General features: G+C 40.8%; 1 protein-coding gene across 1 annotated transcript in view; it reads right to left on the bottom strand.

Moving 5' to 3' along the window:
* Positions 1-18,841, bottom strand: part of RCBTB1 (RCC1 and BTB domain containing protein 1) — a 51,643-nt gene that overhangs the window by 10,582 nt on the left and 22,220 nt on the right. The window contains exons 5-10 of the mRNA XM_077752648.1: positions 14,413-14,579; positions 10,720-10,878; positions 7,723-7,830; positions 6,914-7,056; positions 5,855-5,931; positions 1,705-1,831 (exon numbers count right to left, since the gene is read on the bottom strand). Coding sequence (XP_077608774.1) covers positions 1,705-1,831; positions 5,855-5,931; positions 6,914-7,056; positions 7,723-7,830; positions 10,720-10,878; positions 14,413-14,579 — 781 coding nt within the window. The remainder of the gene's footprint in view (positions 1-1,704; positions 1,832-5,854; positions 5,932-6,913; positions 7,057-7,722; positions 7,831-10,719; positions 10,879-14,412; positions 14,580-18,841) is intronic.

The raw sequence follows: 18,841 nt of genomic DNA, 5'->3' as shown, positions 1-18,841 counted from the left end.
AACCTACTGAGCCACCCGTAATCAGCATATTCTTAAAATGGCTTTAAATATTAACTGGATCACATTTGGGCTGATGATTATCACATTACCTCACATGACAATTTTCCTCCTTTTCTGACTCATCTTCAAAATAGCCATCAGTCCTATTTTGTTCCTCTGCTTTGACCCACTCCCTTTCTTTTTTTATAGTTTTTTTTTTGAGACAGAGAGAGTCAGAGCATGAGCAGGGGAGGGGCAGAGAGAGAGGGAGACACAGAATCTGAAACAGGCTACAGGCTCTGAGCTGCCAGCACAGAACCCAATGTGAGGCTCGAACCCATGAACTGCAAGATCGTGACCTGAGCCGAAGTCGGACACTTAACCGACTGAGTCACACAGGCGCCCCGACCTGCTCCCTTTCCAATCCACCCAAACCTGTTACCAAGTTACTTAGAAAACACATTCACTAGAAAAGTCACAGATTTTTAAATATCTGTGTGGGTCTTTTTATGTTTTATTTGCATGTAAAAAGCCACCTGCATGCAAAACTGATTTCTAAAACTGGGTTTTCTTAAACTATATATTTCAGTTTTAAAAAATCATTATCTTTTCAAATCCTTTTAAAATGAGATATGGTAAAAAGAAACAGAATATTTTCAAAATCCATTTACAACTAAAAGAATGGCTCCATCTACATAAGAAATTACCTCATCTGAGAGGTTAAAAGAAATAGTTGTCTAGACAAGGAATGACAAATGGATCAGGAAACTGCATGAAAGGAACAGACTAGCTGACCACAGGTTCACAGAAGGGAACAGTTCCAGTCCATCATATCATTACTTTGGTTCAGATATTTACTCTCTTAGTAATGAATGACATACGGCTTTTAGGTTCCCTTAAAACATGTTATTTTGTAAAGAGGTTTTTAACTACATTTCAGAAAGGACTTCTATGTGGCCAGTTTAAGTCTCTATGGTCTCACTTCACGTGCCTCCTTCTCAGTGATGGCAGCCTCAGGGAGCAAGAGTCCAAGCTGTTACTCGTAAATACAAAGTTCTCTCACATTTATACACAGAACTCCCACCATTTACCATATCTAAAGAACATTTCTTTAATTGGGAATTAGATGTCCCTCAGGGCCAGAGGCCCATCACTCCTGACCTTGAGAGTTTCCTGACTGGGAGGGAAAATCAATCTTTAAGAGAACATACACACTTTTCACTAACAAATCTCTTGTATTTTTTTAACCATATAAATAAATTTGTCGATGGAAATAAGTATTCACAAGATCCGCATTTAAAAAACAATACAGACGGGGAGCCTGGGTAGCTCCATCAGCTAAGTGTCCAACTTTAGCTCAGATCATGATCTCAGAGTTCATGAGTTCAACCCCACATTAGGCTCTGTGCTGACAGCTAGTCAGAGCCTGGAGCCTGCTTCAGATTGTGTGTCTCCCTCTCTCTCTCTGCCCCTCTCCCTCTCACACTGTCTCTCTCTCTCTCAAAAATAAATGTAAAAAAAAATACTTCTACAACCACATTATGCTTTTTCAAAAAGGCACATGAGTGCACACTCACACACACAGATAATGCATGGGTCCTATTCACAAAAATATTAAATAGTGCCACTTCTCTCTATTGCCAATGCTATTTCTTAGCGGTCACCAAAAGGGGACTGCAAAAAGAAAGTAAAGTTATTGATGTCTGTAAGCTCATGCAAAAATACCTGATTTTCAAAACAGCTTTATGGACATGGATATATTTCCCATCAATTCGAAACTTCAGATCAGCAGTTTCTGGACTATCAAACTCTTTCTTCAGTGATTCAGCAACTGTCAAAAAGTCTTCATGCTCTGAAAGCAACAAATACATTATTAGTACAGAAATCCAAGAAAATGTACCAGAGATATGAAAAGACTTCAAAAAGATAACCATTAGCATGGTGAATAACTCAATCAAAAGTTTTTTCAAGTTTGTGCCTTATTTGACAAATCAATTTCACCATATTAAAAGGAGTATCTTCAGTCTATAAACTACCAAAATATATGTATGTGGTTGGAAAGGCCAATTACCAGTCTTACAGATAACGTTAGACATTTAAAAATGTATATTTTTTAGGGATGCCTGGGTGGCTCAGTCAGTTGAATGTCCAACTTTGGCTCAGGTCACCCATATCAGGCTCAGCTTGGAGCCAGAGACCTGCTTCAGATTCTGTGTCTCCCTCTCTCTCTGCTCCTCCCTCACTCACACTCTCTGTCCCTCTCTCTCTCTCAAAAATAAAACATTAAAAACATTTAATGTATATTTAAAAAAGGTCCATTGCTCACTTAAAACTTGATTGGTTCTCCCAATGTTTATAGCAGCACCAAAGTATGGAAAGAGCCCAAATGTCCATCAATGGAGAATAAAGATGTGGTATACATACATACACACAGACACACACACACAGACACACACACACAAATACACACACAATGGAGTATTATTCGGCAATAAAAAGAATGAAATCTTGTCATTTGCAACTATGTGAATGGAACTAGAGGGTATTATGCTGAGCGAAATTAGTCAGAGAAAGACAAATATCATATGACTTCACTCATATGAGGAACTTAAGATACAAAACAGATAAACATAAAGGAAGGGAAGCAAAAATAATATAAAAACAGGGAGGGGGACAAAACATAAGAGACTCTTAAATATGGAGAACAAACAGAGGGTTGCTGGAGGGGTTGTGGGAGGGAGGTGGGCTAAATGGGTAAGGGGCATTAAAGACACCTGTTGGGATGAGCACTGGGTGTTATACATAAGGGAATGAATCATTGGAATCCACTCCTGAAATTGTTGTTGCACTATATGCTAACTAACATAGATGTAAATGTAAAACTTAATTAATTAAAAAACAAAACAAAACAAAACTTGAGTGGTCCTCTTCCGAGGCTAAGAATTTATCAATTTTTCTGGACTGAAACACCAAGAACACCTTTGCTCTGCTTTGGGGTAGTTTCAAGGGGTTGGTAAATTCAACTCAAGGAGTGGCAAGAAACAAACTTACCACTAAAGTGGCAATGCTAATCAGTCATGTTCTCATGAAGGAAAACCCTTTTTCCTAAGTATGTGGAATCTAAACATCCCTATTAATCCTAAATATTAATGAATGTACAAATAATTCTTTTTTTTGTACGAATAATTCTTACATGTTATCTGAAAACAGCAAATTTACTTAGTAACAATGTATACTCAAAAGGAACAGTTTTACAAAAACATGATCACATTGCCTGATAAGAACTGTTCTATGTAAGTAGAGCTATGTCCTTATGAAAAAAGTAAAGGCACTTGTACAATTTATGTAACACTTTGCTGTGCTATGTATGGACAAAAGAAAACCAGTAGAAGGCGACTAACAGAAAAATTTTAAAAATTCCAGAGATCATTGGCAATGAACACAGGTGCTGCGAACACAGGAGGCAGGTTCCTATTGCCTATAAGCTGAGATTGGGACTCCATCAAAGAACTGAGCTGTGTCACTCAGCAGCCTGCTGTTCTTAGAGGGACACTTGTTAAAACCTAGGCTGGAATTTCACAAATAAGCTCATCTCTGAGGTTTATTATATGAGACTCTCCCAAGGAAATAGCATTCGCCCAAGCCCTCCCCCAAGCCCCCACAATACAGAGCTCTCTTGGCTTTGGCATAAAGTGGACAATCTCTCCAATGTCAGGCTTTCACCTCACCCTGTAATCTGGATCTCTGGCAAACAGAAGAAAGGAAATGACTCAGATGGGCAAGAAGTCCAGGGATCTACACTGCTACCCCACCCGATCTGCAAAACAGCTTGGATCGGTGCCTCCACAGTCCTATGGCTTGAAATAACCCTCTTCCCCATCTTGGTTTCTGACAAGAGACCTCTCTTTAGAGAAAAAGTATTCTTCAGAGGTTTGATTTCACCTTCTTTCTTCCTAACACTCAGCTGATATCATAAACAGAGAGAAAACTCTTCTGATTTTCAGTGGGTGTGTAGGAAGTTCTCTAGGAGATACATTCTGAATGATCTTTTTTTCCAAGCTTAACATTAAAAAATGTTAAAACTTTTCTTCTGAAAAGGATGTCTTTTCAGGATTAGAATTTTGAAAGGCAAGTACCCAGAGAAGCCTTTTATTAACAGGTCCAGGGTAAGCAGCACAGGAGAATCTGAAGACGTACATAGTGTTTGGCTGTGCATGCTACACATATGTGTGATTATGGCTAAACAGTCCCATTCTGTGAACTAAATTCTTTCTAATCACAACATTCACTGCAAAAAAATACTGTATTATAGTTGAAGAATCTGGAAATGTTTGATTTATTTCATGTTAAAGTGAGCAACAGCTTAACTCTTCCTAAAGATACTCTTGGCCCCGTGTACAGATTGGTCACGTGATGATGGGACAGCCCTGACCAGCCGGCTGATATACCCGAGCCATGACATGTACTACAAGACTGGCCTTTAATATCAACTGCTAAGCAACCTAAACCCCACAGTTGACAAGAGCTACATTACTTTTCAGGCACAGGGCCATTGTGATCCATTTACTTCCTCCACATACAAAGAACAACTCAGAAGAAATACATCAGCAAAAAACACAGAAATGAACAGGAAATAAAAGAGATTAAACCCATCATGTTAATGGCTACTCAGCTTTCTGACACCTTACCATTTTTCCATCAATGGACTCCCAAAGAAGATAATAGTCAGAAAAGGGACAGATTACATAACGAAAGATCACCCTAAATTCCACTACCCTTTGTAATTCCTCAAGTTTTGTGCCCTTCTGAAATAAAAGTATTTGAGATTGATTGAAAGAAAAAGTGAGAAAGTATAGTTAACATTAGAGTTAACCCTAAAAATTACATGTTTTTAATTTTTTTAAGTTCATTCCTGGTTCCACGTGACCAGAATTATGTAATAAATTTAGTGTAACAAAATCACTTGAAAACAGGTTACCCAAACAAATATTTGTATACAAATGTTTATAATAGCACTATTCTTAACAACTAAAAGGTGGAACCATCCAAACCTCCATCAACAGATGCATGGATAAGCAAAATGTGGTCTACACATACAACAGAATATTATCCAGCCATAAAAAGGAATGGAGTACTAATATATACACTACAACATGGTTAAGCCTCAAAAACATTAAGTAAAAGAAGCTAGACACAAAAGGTCACACACTGATTCCATTTATATGAAACATCCAGAATAGGTAAAACCACAGAAACTAAAAGCAAACTTTGTGACTGCCAGGGCTGGGGAAAGGAGAATGGGGATTGAGTGCAAAACAGGTACAGGGTTTTCTTTGAGTGGTGAAAACGTTTCAGAACTTGATATGAATGGTGCTTGCACTACACTGCAATTGTACTAAATGCCTCTGAACTGTACACTCTAGAATGGTGAGTTTTGGGGCACCCGGGTGGTTCAGTTGGTTAAGCATCTGACTTCGGCTCAGGTCATGATCTCACGGTTCATGGGTTCGAGCCCCGCGTCGGGCTCTGTGCTGATAGCTTAGAGCTTGGAGCCTGTCTTCAGATTCTGTGTTTCCCTCTCTCTCTGACCCTCCCCTGCTAGAACTGTCTCTATCTGACTCTCAAAAATAAATAAAAAAACATAAAAAAAACTTTTTTAAAAATGGTGAGTTTTATGAACAGAAATTTCACCTCAATTAAAATCAAAGGGGCATATGGGAGGCTCAGCTGGTTAAGCATCTGACTCGATTTCAGCACAGGTCATGATCTCGCGACTTGAGTTCGAGCCCCGCATCAGAATCTGAGATTCTGAGATCTGAGATCTGAGGATTCTCTCTGCCCCGCCCCTGCACATGCGCTCTTTCAAATAAATNGCCCCACATGTACACGTGCCCGCCCTGGGTCTTGGCAGCCGACGTGTGGGCCGAGTGGCAGGCCGCAATCTCTACTACCCTGAAACATTTTAAGAAAAACGTATGTAATTTATTTATTACAGAAGCCTACAACCCACGATACAAGGCCGATAAAAAGGTCATGCTTACAACACCGCAAAAACCAGCCCAAGACTGAGAGGCATTAGCTTCAAGTCACATGGACCGAACCGAAAGATCACAGCAAGAGTATTGTGTTTTTCCCTTGCCTGTCACCTCACTTCTCATCCTGACCTCATGCGGAATTAGGATAATACATACTATTGAAAAAAACCTGGAAAAAAGGGACTAGTAACCAAAGTAAATGAGGGAAGTGAACAGAGACAAATTGTCTTGACAGTTCTGGGGGCTTAGACAGTAACAACAATAACAAAATACTCTCTTCAATACAGCATTTCCTTGATACGACCTTTCCTCACATCCCCTAAATAAGCGATGACCCTGGGTGTAATGGACTCTGCACATCCTAATCCAAATGGACATCAGGCCAAGCACATTTCTCAGTATGCCTCTTAAGCACAGTCCTATAATCAGAAGTCAACACTCTAAAAATTAATGGGTAAGACCTCAAGATTTGGCTGAACAAAAATAAAGCATCTATTCCAGTGACACACATTAAATCAAATGAATATTTAAACAGAAAATCTCCTTTGAAAAGAAGATTTAAAAGTTGTTCAGTTGGCTGATAGGAAAAGTCTATACTACACTCTGAATTTCTACATGGTGAGAGACCCTATTTTATTTACCTACTAAATGAGCCACAAGAAACCTGTAAGAATTCTATAAAGATGCATTAATGCCTATCAATCACAGGTTATTTTAGAAAGCCGCATAAGAATCCTATCAACTTCATGTCCGTTCTGACTGCCACTCAAACTCTTTTGTTCAAAATGACCATGTTAATAAACAGAAGAGTTACAAAGCCAAACACCATAGCTCCTGCACACAGAGTCCCAAGCCCAAAAACACACACATAATCCCGAGACATGGTACAGCCAAGTTACCTTTCTTTCTCCACCATGATGTGTGCTGGGCTTAGCAGGTTATTTTTATTGCCAGTTCCCAGCTGCCCATATGTGTTAGCTCCCCAGGCATAGAGCAAGCCCTCATCTGTTAGTGCTAGAGTGTGTGCATAGCCACAGACAATCTGCAAGTAAATTTAAATGGTTACCATAAACAGGGAAACAGGAAGGGTAGGGAAAACATCTACTTAAAGATTACAGCTAGCTTCTACAGAATGCCAGTTCATCATCAGGTATGGACTGACATTCTCTGGAACATTAAAAAAGCATTAGAATAGCCAAAAATTGGGATGCCTAGATGACTCAGTCAGTTAAGCATCTGACTTCAGCTCAGGTCATGATCTCACAGTTCATGGGTTCAAGCCCTGCGTCAGGCTCTGTGCTGACAGCTCAGAGCCCAGAGCCTGCTTCGGATTCTGTGTCTCTATCTCTGTGTCTCTGTGTGTGTGTATCTCTCTCTCTCCCTCCCTCCCTCTCTCCCTCTCTCTTTGTTCTTCCCCTGCTCATGCTCTCGCTCTCAAAAATAAACAGAACATTTTTTTTAAAGCCAAAAATTGAGACTACTAGATTTTTCCAATAGATTTTTGTACTTGTCAAGACTGATACTGATATGTCACCACCATGGTGCTCCTTCTCATCGTGGGAATTTAGGAAAGACAGAATTTCAAATGAGAAGGATGAAGGCATACAGCATTGTCTGAAAATTTTTACTGAAGAGTAAATCTCCAGTGTTTCTCCAAGTTGGAGCAGGGGGGCTAGAGGGGAGCAGCAGTGGAGCCCACCACACGTACCTGGTTCACACACACGCTGTGCAAAGCTGCCACTCTCACAGGGGTCAGCTGATTACCATTGTTGCCCAAGCCTAGCTGACCATTGCCATTGTAACCCCAGCCATATACCTTAGAGAGACAAAGGGAGAGAACAGGCTTTTAAAACAATTAGTAAGAGGGAAGATACAAAAATGCAGTCCATGTAAACAAATCAAGTATTTTTTCACATCCAAACACCCATCCAAAGATCCCCTACTGGGGATCTCCCAACAGAAGATATTTTGGGGGCGGGGATGACAGAATTTGGCATCAGTTCCTACTCCATAACTTACTGGTTGGATAGCCTTAGGCAAGTCATTTATTCTTGCTATATAAATGAGGAAGCTGATGCTCATTAACAATTATTAAGCACTTCTTGTATGTCACGACATGATAAAAGGTACTAGGTACTAGGAGTAAGTTTTTGGTCACAGATTAACAGGAGAGATGGACACGTGCAAATTTTTTGCAGCCAGGGGGAGAGTGCTATTCTAGAGATACAATCAAGGCACTACAGGAGCAGAGAAGACAAAGGACTTAGCTATAGGAAGAAAGTTTAGGAAAGACTCTTCAGAGAGCAGAGATTTGAGGACAGCTGAAGGATCGATAAATGGGAGTAAAGTATTCCATGGAGAGGGCACAGAACATGCTGGAGGCAGGTTCTGAAAATGAGGCGGCGGCATGCTGGGACACATTCAGCACAGTGGCAGGACAAAAGACTAGAAGGAAAAGTAAAGGCTAAGAGGATAAACTGCCAAAACACACACAAGGGAAAAGTAGAACGCATGCACGGGTCTCCCACTGCAATATTTCAAACCAGATTAATAGTCACATCTTAGAAAAATCCTGCTGTCTGCACAAAAGGTGAATAGACTCTATGAGACTACAGGCAGGACAGCCATTCAGTCAGTAAATGTGTCTCTCATCAGCACAGCAATGGGTTCTGCCAAGGGTTGAAACTAAGGCCGTGACAGTGGGACCAAAAGAGGGAATGGGCAGGAAAGAGGTTAAGACGACGATGAAACAGGGCCGCCTGGGTGGCTCAGTCGGTTAAGCATCCAACTGCAGCTCAGGTCATGATCTCACGGTTCATGGGTTCGAGCCCCGTGTTGGGCTCTGTGCTAATGGCTCAGAGCCTGCAGCCTGCTTTGGATTCTGTGTCTCCCTCTCTCTGCCCCTCCCCTGCATACACTTTGCCTCCCTCTCTCAAAAATAAAAGAGAACATTAAAAATTTTTTAAAAATTAAAAAAAAAGAGGACGTAAGACAATGTGGTGATCCCTTAGATATCTGGAGAGGGGAGTCATCAGCTGAAAGTAGTAGAGCTGGACAGAGGTTTGCCAGTGGTGGTGAAGGTTTAGAACACGGAGGTGTGAGACACAGGAGGGAAAAAGTCTGACCAGGAACAGACTAAAGGTCTGGTTAAATGAGAAACCTGAGGTGTGTGGTGAAGCCAAAGATGGGGTTTTTCAGGGCAATGTGACAGACGAGAAAGGGGGATAGAGAACTTAGGGTACTAGCAAGAGATGTGGAATGCGCTTTCCATGTCATAAGTACAACAGGTTTTTAACTATCTGCAGAAAAATTTGACTATAGCTATCAAAAAATTTAATGGCGTACACCCTGACCCAGAAATCTTATTCCTGGGAATTTATTCTATAAACTACTTAACATGAGTGTACAAAAGATATACACACACACAGTAACACAGAAAGTCAGTGCTACAATGTTTATACCAGCAAAAGTTTAGAAACAACTGAAATTTCCTTCTATAGAGTTTTGGCTGTGGGTCATCCAGACAAGGAAACGTAAGCAGCCATTATAATGGAAAGCAGCTATAAATGGTCTGATAATAGATTCAGGTAAACATGTGTTGTTAAGCAGGAAGTTGCAGAACAGCAGAAAAAAGCAGTACCTATAATAATCCCATTTTTTATAAAAGATAATTATATTCACCCATATATAACTGTTTGTAGAGAAATGTCCAGAAGGATATGTGTCAAACTTTACATGCTTCATTTGCTTTCCTTTATGAAAATAACCATATAATAATAATTTTAAAATTAGATGTGTTTTTAAAAATAAAGAAGTAAAAAGAATACCAGGATGAAGAATGTCTGATGACTAGCCCAGGAAATTCTAAAGTCATCAAAGATGACATTAGGATTGATGAAAAAGGTCAGTTAACACTCTGGTGAATATGTCATGAACAGACTTGTCAAATCACCATGCTGCATACCTGAAACCAATGTACCACTGTGCATTGGCTATACTTTAATTAAACACACACACACACACACACACACACACACACACACACACACCAATCTCATATATACAGAGAACAGATTGGTGATTTCGAGAGGTGTGGGCTGGGGGTTAAGCAAAATGGATAAAGGGAGGTCAAAAGGTACAGACTTCCAGTTATAAAATAAGTAAGTCATGGGATATAATATACAGCATGATGACTAGAGTAATACTGTATTCCGTATCTGAAAGTTGCTAAGAGAATAATCTTAAAAGTTCTCCTCATAAGAAAAAACTCTGGGATTCTCTTTCCCTCTCTGCCCCTCCTGGGATGCACTCTCTCTTGCTCTCAAAATAAATGAACTTTTAAAAAGATCACCAGCTACCGCTCTTTAAAAAGAGCGCATACTTGATTTTTTTCATTGGATGAAAGAACTAGCATCAAACTCTTTATTACAATACCTACAAACATTAGACTGTTTGGATCTCACAAAAACCAAAATAAAATTTAGACACATTAAAATCCTTACTTGCAGATAAATCTTGGAGTTTGAAAACTCATACTGAGGAGCAAATACCCTCCAGATACTCTTCAATCAGTAACCAGTTAGCTATCAATGAATCTCTAGAAACAAAGCACCTTCCTTCCACGATCTCATGCTCCTCATAAAGGAAATGATATTTCACTGAGAGAGGTGAGGTGAGGAGAGGGAAGAGTGTGGAGACAGCTCACCTCTCCATTGTCCAGAACAGCCATGGATGAGGTCTGACCACAGGCAATGCCAACCACTCTCTTAATATGTAAACAGTTTGTAACTTTTCGAGGAGTGGGTTGATTTGTTGTAGATCCTGATCCCACCTGGCCACAGTTGTTATACCCCCAAGCAAATACCTATACAAGATAAGGGGAAAAGAAAGAATTATTAGCATTAGGGTGAAAATTCTAGCACTGATGCACATTAGTAATCATAAGATAAAAATAAACCCACTTAATGAATATTTATGAGCTACATGGCTCTAAATGCTTCCCATGTATTAATTCCCACAGTAATCCTGTAGGTTGACCCTGGGGTAGATACTATTTCACTCCCATTTTATATATGGAAAAAGAAACAGAGAGGTTAAGTGACTTGCTTGAGGTTCTACAACCAGTAAGTAGTAAATGTGGAATCTGAACCCAAGAAGGTCTAGCTGTGTCTGAACCACTGTGCTATACTGCCTCTGGATTATGGCAGCCATATGTGATTTTTTAATCTGCCATCAACAGGAAATAAGGTACATACCACATAAGCAGCAGTGATATGAAAAATCTGCCTAACTCTTTGGGGACAGATATTCTTTTTTTCTTCCCCCTCCCACAAAAAGCTTTAAAAACCTTAAGATGTGTTTTCTTGTCTCACTAATCACCAATACTAAACATTACATAATCTTTCCTTATGAGTCACAGCCATCACAATTATAATTATCAATCACAGTTACATATCATAACACAGTAAGGGTCACAAGAACTAAAGGGATGTTTGTCCCTACAGAGAGGACACCAGGTTGTCAGGTTACTCTTGGCTCTATTTTCTCTCAGTTCTCATTTGCTGCCTGTCAGCCCCAGGGAGCTCCCCTCCTCAAATGCATCCTGCCTGTGGTTTGCCATAGCATGAAAACCAGATTTCTAAAGATACACAAATAGAGCTCTGAGCTTGTTAAAATCTAGTAACAAAGATGAAAAACAACGCAAAAAATCACCTCAAGTTAATGACCAACTGAGCCTATCAAACAAAAGTGTAACCAGAGAGAATTAGAGGACAGGAATGCTAGCAGCCCAGGCAATTTACTTCTTCTAAGACCTGGAGAATTTCTAAGGACCCCATCCCTTTCATTTGCCTGCAGGAAGTGGTCCTCACACATCCTGAGGTGTGGCTTCCACAATTCTTTGCTCTGTCAGCACTTCCTATCTCAGCTCATATGTCTGATGTTGCCCCAGGCAACAATAACAAACCCCGCTGCTGGTGCCTTAAAAGAATAGGCACGATAGGTTCATTTCATAGGAAAAAAGAAGTAACTGCAAACTTCCTCAAAGTGGATCCACAGGAATATCTATAATAATGATGCAAATATTTAGCACAATTATCCAACGTAGCATATGCTTATAGTTAAAATAAACCAGGAATCCAGGCTGTACAAATTAGGGAATTCTAATTTTAACCAATCATTCTGGCACTTCTCAAATATCCCAAGCTCCCTTGTAATGCAGCTGCCTTTCATTATAAAAATGGGGACTGCAGTTGCACTAACCAAAAACAGACTAGCAACCAGTGGATTTGGGGCCTAAGACCTGGGTGCGAGGCCTAGCGCTAGTACATCCTAGCTATGAAAAGTTCACCTCCCTCCGCTTCTCTGGTTTCTGCACCCTACCCTGTCCTACATAGTAAAATCACTGTTAACACCACTGAGCTACTGAGCTATTCTCAAGAAGACGACAATATGATCTCTGTTTTAGAAATCACAGGGGGCAGGGGCGCCTGGGTGGCTTAGTCGGTTAAGCGTCCGACTTTCGCTTAGGTCATGATCTCGCGGTTCGTGGGTTCGAGCCCCGCATCNCTCTCTCTCCTAGAAAAAAATAAAAAATTAAAAAAAAAAAAAAAAATTAAAAAAAAAAAAGAAATCACAGGGGGCAGACAGGTAACACCTGACAGGCAGACCAATCAAAACGCTATGGAATAAAACAGATGGGGCACCTGGGTGGCTCAGTCAGTTGAGCACCCGACTCTTGATTTTGGCTCAGGTCATGATCTCACAGTTTGTGGGATCAAGCCCCACATCGGGCTCTGTGCTAAACGTGGAGTCTGCTTAAGAGTCTCTCCCCCCTCCACTCCTTCTCTCTCTCTGTAAAATAAAAATAAAATAATAAAATAAAATAAAAGCTATGGAATAAAGAGACCATGGCAATAGCCAGGTAGGTAGCAAGGCCTGACCTGGTTATGAAGAGAAACAAAATGAGATGAAAGATGAGAAGGTAGAATCAGTAAGTTGAGGAACCTTTAAGACAAGCATGGAACGTGGGGGGGGGGGGGNNNGGTAGAGTACCTACTGGACTGTTAGTAAGTTATTTTCTATGACACCATTACATTTACTGAAAACAAAACAGACCTGAACTGATGGGATCATTAAAAAAACAAAAGTACAGAACACCATTCTACACATCTGATTTGTAGTCTTAGCGCAGAGCAGGAGACTCAACTGCCTTGAGGCTGAAATCTGCTGTTATTAAGAGTGATCCTCAAGAAGATGTGGTTTATCTATAAGATGGAATACTACATGGCAATGAGAAAGAATGAAATCTGGCCATGTGTAGCAATGTGGATGGATCTTGAGGGTGTTATGCTGAGCGAAATAAGTCAGGCAGAGAAGGACAGATACCATATGTTTGCATGTATAGGAGGATTAGGAGGAACTTAATGGAGGACAGTGGGGGAGAAGAAGGGGGGAAATAGTGGGGGAGAGGGAGGGAGGCAAACCATGAGAGACTCCTGAATGCCGAGAACGAACTGAAGGCAGATGGGGGGGAGGAGGAGGGGGGAAATGGGCATGGAGGAGGGCACTTGTGGGGGTGAACACTGGGTGTTATATGGAAACCAACTTGACAATAAACTATTAAAAAAAAAAAAAAAGAGTGATCCTGGTCACACAGACTGTATTAGTGTGTCCCCATATGTTTTTAGCTGTGCACAGGGCTGCTATGTTTATACTATACCAAATACAAATATGTCATGACTTTATTTTTTTTAAAGCAAAGCACTTTCACAATAGCCAAAAGCTGGTAACAACCCAATTATCCAACAGATAAACAAAATATGGCATATACACACAATGGGATAGTATTCAGCTTTAAGAATGAAATTCTGTCACGTGCTCCAACATGGATGAATCCTGAGGACATGATGCTCAGTGAAATAAGGCACTCATAATCAGATAAACACTGTATGACTCCACTCATATGACTACCCTAGAGTAGTCACTCATGGAGACAGAGGTAGATGGTGGTCGCCAGGGGCTGGGAGTGGGTGGAGAGTTCTCATTCAGTAGGTACAGCTTCAGTTTTGCGAGATAAAGAATTCTGCAGATGGATGGTGGTGAGGGCTAAATAACAATGTGAATGTACTTAATGTTACTGAACGGACATTCAATAAATCACAATGGATCTAAAAATATAAATATGTATATACATATATAATTTGCCCTCCTAACCACTTAAGTGGTTAAAGAGAACATGGCAATAATCCAGGCAGATGACAAAACGGTTGCAGGAAGCAGTCCTCACGTATCCTAAGGTCTGGCTTCCACAATTCTTAAAAATGGCTAGGACAGCAAACTTTCTATTATGTGTATTTTACCACAATTTAAAAATAAAGAGTAAGAGCGGGGCACTTACCTCTCCATCAGCTGCCAGAGCCATTGAATGATGTGAGCCACAAGCTACTTCAACCACTTGCTTGATCAAAAGATTGGTACAGACTTGGATGGGAGCAATGCCTTGGTTGGTCGTCCCATTCCCAAGCTGGCTATATCCATTGTGGCCCCAGGCATAAACAACTCCATCTATACAAGATGGCCACACACAAAGAATCAACTCCAAGAAGGAATGGTAAATGTACTTTCTTTCCCAGACTTTACACAACTCATTCTCCAACCTTAATTTCCTTCCATTGCCTCCTTCTCCCTATAAAGTAACCACTGATGAGAGGTAAAGGAAAGAGGGATAGATGAGAAAATAGGATAGACAAATGTAAAACCATTCAAGAAAGGACTCAATATGAGCAAAGAAAGAAGATTAGCTTTATGGTCAAAAGTCAGTTTACATATACAAAAATTCGCCTTTCTGAACACACCAATTCATTTCAGTAGTTTGTGTGTCAGGTATCAAGCAAGAAGTAGAAGACATAAGAAAACTTAACGCTAATCTTTACTGTCATTTTGCCAAATATCAGGGAACCGTGTGTGTGTGTGTGTGTGTGTGTGTGTGTTTGGGGGGGAGAGGGAGGGGGAGGGAGAGGAGACTCTCTCTCAAAGTATGGAGGAAAAGAGGTATACTTTCTGTATATATTACATACAAAATCCAAGAGCTTCTCTCAAACAGACTATTATTGGCGTAAAATGTGGCTCAATTTCTCTCTAATGACTTTATCTTTTTGGGATTCTGATAGAGGTAACTTTTTGGTTTTGTGCCCCCTCTAGAAGTATCATTGTTTCATGCATTTCCTCCCATAGCATGCCTAAGTATGGAGAGTAGATATCCCCAACTTATACACTCTTTTCACATCTTTCCCATGGTAGTAAAACATCCTAACCTATGAAGGACAGTCTAGGCCAGGAAATAATGATATCCAAGAGCAACAGCAGAAATCCAAGTGTTACTGTGAGACTGCTAACTCACTGAAATGGTCCCTAAGAAATCAAGGGAAAGGTACTCATAAATAAGTAGGTTTCTGATCATCTAATCTAGAATCTGGTTGTGTGTTTCTCCTAAGAGGTCTTCCCTATTATGGAAATTATAATAGAAACCATAAATGGGAAATTTCATCCTAAGAAGGATGAGGCCATAGATTGAAAAAGTATAATACCTAAAGAAGATCCACAGTATCATGATAAAGTTATATCAGGTGACAGAAATGTCGAAACTTATGTTTTCATTCCTAAGAGACAAAAAATAGACCTGAACAGATAGAAATACATACCTTGTTCCTGGATAGTAAAACTCAGTATCACAAAGGTGTTAGCTTTCCCTACGTAACTTGGTAAATTTAAAATAAAAGCAATGGAATGATTAAGTTACTTTCTGGAGCTACACACACTGATTAGAAAAGTTCAGTGGGAAGAACAAATGAGAATAAATAGAAAAACTCTAAGCAGAGAGAAGACAGCTAGCTCTACCAGTTATTAAAACCTATAAAAAGTTTCTAAAACTAAGATTAATACTAGGACACGGGCAGAAAAACCAGTGGAATGAAACTGAAGTTCTAGAAATAAACCAACTGCATACAGAAATAAAAGCTCTGTCATTTGGGGGAGAAAGGACTTTATATAAATTGGGTTGAGATATTTGTGTCATACTGAAAAATTACATTCATTCCTCACACGATAACTTCCTAATGAATCAAAATTTTAAATGTGGAAAATAAAACCATACAAGAATTAGGAGGAAAAAAATTAGTGAATTCCTCCATAACGTGGGAATAGGGAAAACTTTCCTATGATTCAAAAATCAGAAGCCACAAGGGGCGCCTGAGTGGCTCAGTCAAATAAGCGTCTGACTTCAGGTCAGGTCATGATCTCGCAGTTTGTGGGTTCAAGCCCTGCGTCGTGCTGACAGCTAGCTCAGAGTCTGGAGCCTGCTTCCGATTCTGTGTCTCCCTCTCTCTCTGACCCTCCCCTGCTCACGCTGTGTGTGTCTCTCTCTCAGAAATAAATAAAAACATTTAAAAAAATTTTTTAATCAGAAGCAATAAAAACACATCTAGTTACATAACTAGATATGTAACTAAAAAATCTAGTTATGGGGCGCCTGGGTGGCTTAGTCGGTTAAGCATCTGACTTTCGCTTAGGTCATGATCTCGCAGTTCGTGGGTTCGAGCCCCGCGTCGGGCTCTGTGCTGACTGCCAGCTCAGAGCCTGGAGCCTGTTTCAGAGTCTGTATCTCCCTCTCTCTCTCTGACCCTCCCCTGCTCACGCTGTCTTTCTCTCTCTCTCTCTTAGAAATAAATAAAAATGAAAAAAAAAATCTAAAAAAAAAATCTAGTTACATATTTTTTAAAACTTTACAAAGAAAGACATCATGGGCAAAGAAAAAAATATTTAAAAAAATATTTCTAATTTAAATTACCAAGAGACAGTTATCTCTAATATAAAGAGAGCTTCTAGAAGTACAAAAGAAAAAGACCAAGAATCTGCTAGAAATATGAACTGATGGTGCGCAAGGGAAAAAATGTAAATGACTCTTAACCATATGAAAAGACACTCCACCTCACTCCTAGGAAGAAGACACAAATTCAGAAGGTGGGACTCCTACTCAACAAGGCTACTACCATTGCCAAATGCCTGCTGTGCCAGTAAAAAAAAAAAAAAAACCACTGCAGAGTCCCTGAAATAGCATCACTCTTTCACAGAACCTAGCTAGGTATTTGGTAGCAAGGTGACTCCAACAGGCCCTCTTCATCCTGGAAGGAGCAGCAGTTCACATTAACAGAAATCAACCTTTAACTGGGGTACAGGTTTCCTGCCCACAGGGCCTGAGCTAAGCACAGCTGTATGAGGGCTTATGGAGTATTTAATCCACAGAGTATCTGATTCCAGAAAACATTTCATTAGACCAAGGGACCCCCCTTTATAGCAAAAGAGATGCAGCACTACTCACATGAACATGGGGCTCCCGGTCCTATGTCATACACTGCAGCATCTCAAAGATGCCAGCTTGACACAGCGATGACAAGCTGGCTGATGGCACAGCTGATGCATCAGCCTGGAGATGAGACTGTGTGAGGGTGGGATGCTAAGCTCCAGGCACAGATTCGAACTCAGTGAGCACTACATGGTGCTGTGTCCCTAACAGGTAGAACACATGGGTCCAGGAACCAAAGTGGACCCTACTGACCCACATTCCCAGTGACCGACTTGGGGAATCTGATGCTCCTGCCCCCTGCAATTGTAGGTTCTACAGGTTTAGAAGTCTGGGCTCCCTAAGCAGAAACACTTCCACTAAGGAATACAGCAGGAATCCCACTGAACTTTAAATTATGGCTGCCATAGGCTCTCTGTGTTCCTCCTGTCAAAGAACTGACAGGAAAAAAGAGGAGTCACTCTCCTGACAGGGACAACTGACCCAGTCAGCAGAAAGAGGTGGGACTGCTATTTTATAATGGGGCGAGAGAGGAATATGCTTGGCAAGGAGGTAAAACCTGGAACTTTTGGTGCACATTTGCCCAAAAGTACTAGTAAATAGAAACATACAGCAGTCATGGCCAGAGTACAGCATGGTTAGGGGCTTGTATTCCTCAAGGATGAGAGTCTGCATACACAATGAGGTTAGCCCCCCGAGCCACAGGCTAGCCAAATGTGAAGAGAATCTAGAAGGAGCACTGGAGGAAGGCGGCAATGAGTATTAGTTGTGGCCATGAGACCAGCTGTGTGCAGCACAGAGGCTGGAACTCATCCCACTACCAGTCTTCCAGGAAGTCTTCCCAGGGAATAGAGGCCTGCCAGAATCCTGGAGGACCTACACCCAAAATATACAGAAGACATGGATCTGGGTACTGCACGGGACATAATGTGTGAACGCCGTGCAGCGTCACCCAGATGCCCCTCAGGATTAAGGACCTTCTTCCCCAGATGCTAGGACTGCTGCCAGCTGCTGCTTCTCAGCCGTCCTCTCCAGATCTGCACCTGGCAATCACCTTCTCGTTAATGCATTATTTCACTATTTTAAAATTATATATGAACCTATTTCTTCCCTTTTTATTTGATAAAACATAGGAAAAGTGAGTTTCATGAGATGGCTCTTAGTCCCAATTTCCCAGGAAACTTTCAAAGCAACACCACCCAACTGGGCACCAGCATCCACTTTGCCCAGCCCTGCTCTTGCCACACCGTTTCTGGCAAACAAAGGATGAAACTTCAGGATCACCTGAGGCTCAAGAGGTAAACAAAATTACCAAACGATGACAGTGAAACCATACCAGGCTAGCAGGGAGAGCGGGGAGTGGGAAGAGCATGAGAAAGGGAGAGCACAGAGAAGCACCTCATGAAGTTCTAACCTTCAAGAGAATGCAGCTGGCCTTCAGAGACTGGACACGGATTGGAGAAGTGAT

Source organism: Crocuta crocuta, unplaced genomic scaffold, assembly GCF_008692635.1.
Source record: "Crocuta crocuta isolate KB4526 unplaced genomic scaffold, BGI_CrCroc_1.0 scaffold190, whole genome shotgun sequence".
In the NCBI taxonomy this organism is placed as follows: domain Eukaryota; kingdom Metazoa; phylum Chordata; class Mammalia; order Carnivora; family Hyaenidae; genus Crocuta; species Crocuta crocuta.
The sequence above is the reverse complement of the archived record's forward strand: the minus strand, read 5'-3'. Positions and strand labels throughout refer to the sequence as shown.